The 6,180-nt window shown below is 36.5% G+C and overlaps 1 protein-coding gene across 1 annotated transcript in view; it reads left to right on the top strand.

Moving 5' to 3' along the window:
* Window positions 1–3,659, top strand: part of LOC117170136 — a 26,694-nt gene extending 23,035 nt beyond the window's left edge. Inside the window, exon 5 of the mRNA XM_033356680.1 lies at window positions 3,143–3,659. Within this exon, the coding sequence (XP_033212571.1) occupies window positions 3,143–3,294 (152 nt within the window). The 3' untranslated portion in view covers window positions 3,295–3,659. The remainder of the gene's footprint in view (window positions 1–3,142) is intronic.
* Window positions 3,660–6,180: the final 2,521 nt, after the last annotated feature.

Genomic DNA, 6,180 nt, shown 5'->3' with positions numbered 1-6,180 from the left:
TATAGAGCTCCAAGGAGATTATGTTGAAAAATAAAAAAAAATGTACCCAAAAAAAATTGTTTTTATACTTCATTCTAAGGACTTATTGAACTACCCTCGTAAGTAAGTTGTGAAAGAATTCCATGTAGAAGAAACGTTGATTGATAGAGTGAAAAACATTTGTTGATATGGTTTAGGCATGTTGAAAGAATGAATAGAGAACTATTGACAGAATAAGTGTATTTAGGTAAAGTAAACGAAGCGTACCCACACAGAAAAAAAGTCTTACTTCTATGATGGTCTTGTTTTTATTTTTGCCTTGAATTAAGCTGATGTCTAAAACTTCACAATAATTATGTCTTAAAAAGAGCCATTAAGGGTCTTCAATTTAAAACAAAACACAATTATCGCTAACCCTTAGTCTATTGTATTCAAAATAAGCCCCACTTGGTCTTCGACTTGAAGCAGCAAGATTAGGGCTCTAAAGGAGAAAGCAATGAGGCTTGATTTAGCCTTCAAGGTCTAGCTTTTAGACCTCTGAACAGCTTTAGCTAACTTTAAGGAATTGCGACGATACGGCAGCTGAACTACCCGAGCGAGACGCGTCGCGTAGTCGTCGCACCTCTCTGTTTCTTAATTTTTTTGAGTAGATACTCTGTTCACCGAGAGAATAACTAGATCATAGAATAACCTGAGACGCGTATCTTTACGTATTTGGGCGGAGATAATGTCAAAAAAAAGAGTTGTCTGGAACTCTGAGTAGTGTCCAATATTGGAGCAGGTACTCAATCTTTTATGACTTTCAGGGAGCATGCGTGTCAAGTTTCTAAGAAAGGTGTCCATAGTTGCGCCCAATGGGCGTAATTAAACGACGTAAACAATTAATAATATATTCAATAATCAGGATATAGCAAAGAAAAGTTTCTTTTATTACAAAGAAACTGTTTTCTGAACGTAAATTGATTTATAATACAGGCTTTGCAGGTCATATTTAGCACCTCTTTTAAATTTATAAAGTGACTTGATGTTAGCCTACCGTCTAGCTAACAAATAGTTTTTAAATTATGCAGTGGCTACATGTTAGCCCATATTATCGCTACCGAGTACTTTCAAGACTTAATTGGGTCTAACTTGTAGTTCTATAAGTAGATCGCTTAAAAGATTTTAAGCTATGTCAGTTTTTAACGGAGCTGGTCATCTGTATGTTACACCTTGAAACAGGCCCTCTCTTGGTTTTGAATCAGGACTATTTTTCTGTGGCAGAGTTGGATCGAGAAAGGAATGGTGGGAATGTGCGAATGAGACTCTGGTGCGAAATGAGAGAATAATGGATGTTAAAGAAGCAACAACTCTATTAGGGTGACCAGAAAAAAATACTCTTGGTTTTCTTAGTAGCGAAAGAAAAATAACGGTACACTAGTCGTCCAATAAGACGACGAACGCGGGACTCACCGTCTGGCAAGACGACGGCGTGAGGGGTCCCCACTATTCTGCGCTGAGAGCATGTGCGGTGTAGAGCGTACTTAGGTGTTACGTGAAACATTAGGTCGTGTGCATTGCAGAGAAGAAAGTGGAGGGGATAGAGCTACGGCTTCCGCCGTCGTTTCGTTGAGCGTTCGCCCGTCGTTATGTTGAGCGAGTCGTCTTGCCGGAGGTCGTCTTGTTGGACGACTAGTGTAGATTATACGATTGTAGTAGGCAGATATATTTATTTAAATTTTAAACAATATTTATAGGTGGCGCATCGTTTTTGAACTTAGTTATTGCAAAAGCTGAAAATTTCGGTAAGTGAAAAGTCGATCGTAAAAGTGCAACCTCAGCTCTTTTCATTGATAAAGACTCTTTAACAGGATTAGTTAGCGTCCCAGAAAAAGGAAGATATACCTATAGACGCTTGTCACGAAAGGTTCTAGGCTTTATGGTGCCAATACATTCTGTGATCAACTTTTATGGCAGGGCTGATGAGCGCTCCGCCCCGAAAATTAAACAGCTTAAGTCGTAGACCTGTCAGATTTCAAAAATTTATTTAAATTTGTTTTAAATGTTGCAAGTTTAATTATACTTTTTTCAATCTGATTTTTCGAAAAATATAATCTTCAACTATTAAGAAAAATATTCTCAAAGTTTCAGTATCAGATATATATTATTGGAGCTGTTATTAGTCTTTGAAAACAGTAGAAAACAGTGAAAATAGCATTTTTTAGGTAACCCTAAATAATAGTTATTATGAATGTTTTATTTAAAAAATGCTTTTATATGGATTCTGAATTCCTCAAGAACAACTTACTAAAAGTTTAAATTAAAAAGTGGGTAACTTCGTGGTTAAAGCCTTGAATGAAAAAAAGTTGGCTTTACCCATATTAATTGCATAAGAACTTTAAAGACGACGCGCCACCTCTAAATATTGTTTAAAAACTTTTGTTTACAAAAATCGACTTTTTACAATACCATAAACTACCGTTATTTGCCTTTCGCTGCTAAGAAAACCAAAAGTGTTTTTTTCTGGTCACCCTAAACTCTATGCTTGAACAGGGTTGAATAGAGCAACATTTTTGTTAAGAATGTGCGACGAAAAATGCCAGAGGAATGATAGACACCTGAAATGAAAGATTTTGGATACACATGGGACCTCATGTACAGCATTGATCAGTCTTAAGTAGATGTTATTAGATTAGAGAAATTGAATCTTCCTATAGGATTATGAGTCAGTTTATGTGTTCATTTGTTAATGCTTATGTACGATGACTTTGTGAAGGACTTTACCTGTAGTGATTTGCTAGAGAGATTTATCAGCGAACCGTGTCATAGCGATTTTGTGGGATGAGAATGTTCTTTTAATAAGCAACATGTCATTTGTCGATTGATCTAAGAACTATCCCTTCACCTACACATCCTTTATTTACACTTACTATATAAATATCGTGATCGCCAGTAGCACAACAAGATTAGAAGCGAACGATTTACGCTTACCCTGGAGGAGACTTAGTTTAATGGCAATTATAAAAAAAGCCTTGTAGATAAACTCCCTGTTGATGGAATACAAGCCTTAATATTGGGTCGCTATCTTCTTGCAGTAAAATTTCTGTCAATTACTAAAAAATTTGTTTCCTTAAATTAAACCACAATAAAAATCACGATACAATTATTTCTTCTGACATTTCAGATAAAGCAGCCCTCATCTTCAGCAATCAGTACTGGCCTCTACTCTACCGAGGAATGTTACCTTATGTATCACAATACATGGACAACTACTTGACTGAATTCGCCAACCGCATATTCTCAAAGCTGTCGTTTTCAAATACGTTTCCTAGTTAAAATTAGTGTTAATCACTTTTCTTTTATAGTTGTTTTTGTAAACCTGAAATTCCGAAACTATTTAAAAAATGTATTTTGTTTCGAGTCAACTGAAATCTCTGTTATGCTTAACCCAGTGTTAATTTCTCTATGTTAAAAATCTATTTCAAAAGGAATTTCAGACAAAAAGTTAACTCAAAACGAAAATTTTAATTTTATAAAAATACATCTTTTACATTCCACTTTGAATATCACAACGAAGCATTATAGATATTTCCACAGCACCGCAAATGAATATTCAATCATCTTTGTAATTTATAATTTATTAATTTCTTTTCAAGTATTATATTCATGTATGTTTTCGAATAAATTTGTTCCACTATTTTTACATTCTCATGCAGAATGAGAAGGTATTAGTTTTATGCGATAAATCACTTTCGCGAATTTCATAAAGTGTCGACGTTTTGAGGTCTCCTTAGTCAGAAAAAGAAGTTTTTACGTCGGTGTCTGTCCGGCGCGGCGCCGTCGTCGCCGTTGTTGCTGTTGTTTTTGTTGTCTGTATACTGGATCACTTTCGAAAGGCTGATTGGATTAGATTATGCTTTGACGCACTATTTGAGGGGACAAAAAGAAAGATCGAGTTCGTTTACCAGCCATTTTTGATAAAAATTCAAAAAGTTGGAGCTGTTTAAAAATTTTAAGACCACTTTTTTTCCAAATTTGAAAATTCTATCGACAGATGTTTATAGTACACACAAATACAAACAATTTATCCCAGTAAATTTTTTTGATAAAATCAGAATTAACAATGTTACAGGATTATCAAAATCCAAACAACCTAACGATAATGGACATTTAAAGCCACAAAAAGTGTGAAAAATCACGTTTGCAGATTTCATTAAAGGTCGACGTTTTGAGGCCCCCTAAGTCAGAAAAACAAGTTTTTACGTCGGTGTCTGCCTGTCTGCCCGGCATACGTCGTCGTTGTAGATTTTGTGGTGGAGCTGGTCTTTTGAATACGGGATACCTTTCGAAAGACTCGTTGGATTGGATTGTGGCTTGGCACACTGTTTGAGGGACCAAAAAAGATTTACAAATTCGTAACGAACATATTTGTTATAGAAAGTGGAGTTTTAATTTTAAAAGGTTTGCGCAAGAATGTGCGAAAAATACAAAGATCAAGCGCGTAGAGTAAGGTAAATACATAATCGAGCGCGAAGCGCGAGTACCAATAGTCGCGCACCCTAGGCGCTTAAACTTGCGAGCAAAGTGAGTCGCGCGCATAGCGCGAATGAGAACGTGCCCGCGCAGCGCGAAATTTTTTTTAATACAGATTGATGAAATTGGTGGTTAAATCAATGTTAATTTTATTACATTTGGGACAATCTATGAACAAATGCCTTGCGGATTGCCAGATGTTGGCACCCATGCCTTTTCGAAATTCCAAACCATTGGCGAGTGTCTCCTTCTGCAATTTGAAACCTTGGCGCTTATTCCCTTTTGGTCTTCAAAAGATTGGAGCTTATGCCCTTTTAAAATTTTAAACTTTGACTCCCCTACTGAAATTTCCCCAGTTGGTCCTACTACAACAAGGTTTCTTGATGGGAGAGACGGCCTGTTACTAGCCGGGCTAACCCTGGATACCCTCATGATTGGGAGACTACGGGGCACTAGTCAGGATAATTTTTGGTAGAAACTTCTAATTTTTTAAGAGCCGTGACATTATCAAAGACGTAATTATGGATGCTATATGAATTATTATTTGAAAAGTATAATTTAAAGATTTATGAGATCAGTGAAACAGAAATGAGCTTTTTAAAATTCTTAAAAAAAAAACATTAAATTTTTTCGAATGTTTCAACACTTTCAAATTCAAATTCAAATTTACCGCCATGCATTGCACCTTCTGAGTCTGGCATTTGCGTAGACAGTAAGTTTTAGTTTCGCACCTCGAACGAGGATGTATATTGCACTCACGTTGCGTCGTCTCTGCAAAGTTCGCAAATAAAATCGAGACCCGTAATTAAAATCAACCTCGAGTGTGAAACGAAGAGTATTGTACGATAATCGTAGTTCCAGCAGACTTGGCACTTCTCGTTTTGGCCAATTGACTCCTTCTCCCTCGAAGCGTTCTACAGAGCAGGGTCGCGGCCAACGCCGTCAGAACGAAAAGGATGGTAATAAAGCACTCTTTGGGCTATAGTATAGTATAGTATAGTACTTGTTCTAGGTACTCAGCGTGTGCACGACACACTCTGCATGTTTTGCTTGGAACTTCTTGACATGAGATGCGATCAAACTTATTAACATGAAAACGACACCGCCCCAGTATGCGAAAAGTAAACCCTCTCTACCTGAATTAAGCCTTTAAGAGCTGAGATAAGCAAAAGTTTGTTCCTTCGACAAGGACTATTTTTATACATTTCTGTGAAAATTTCCGTACATTTTCTGGTCAAGTAGCTGACTAGGAACTTTTTCAACTTCTGCTTTTCTTAATTCGGCTTTTAGAAGTTAAGCATCTAGATAGATTAATGCACTTTTCTCACGTCTGATGTTGAAATTGAGGTCATGGGTCTCGGCCGTTACGAAGACACTGGAGATTTAGAAGTCCACATCCTCCTTACCGGCGTTATATGTATAATTGCGGAATAGCCCTGGCGGACCGAAGGAATGAATGGAGCTTCTACAAAGTACCCGTAAAGAACCCATTGGGTCCCGATGCAGTTCCTTTTTAAAAAACTCGGAAAACAGAAAAATCAACTTTAAAATTTTAGAAATTCGGATTCTACGTTAAAATTCCCTATAGAAGATCACGGAATAATCGCAATAGTTTCTTTTTTGTAACGGTAAAAAGTTTTAAAAAATATAAGAAACTAATTATATTTTAAAAAACTTTTTACCGTTGCA

Source organism: Belonocnema kinseyi, chromosome 1 (assembly GCF_010883055.1).
Source record: "Belonocnema kinseyi isolate 2016_QV_RU_SX_M_011 chromosome 1, B_treatae_v1, whole genome shotgun sequence".
Lineage (NCBI taxonomy): Eukaryota > Metazoa > Arthropoda > Insecta > Hymenoptera > Cynipidae > Belonocnema > Belonocnema kinseyi.
The sequence above is the reverse complement of the archived record's forward strand: the minus strand, read 5'-3'. Positions and strand labels throughout refer to the sequence as shown.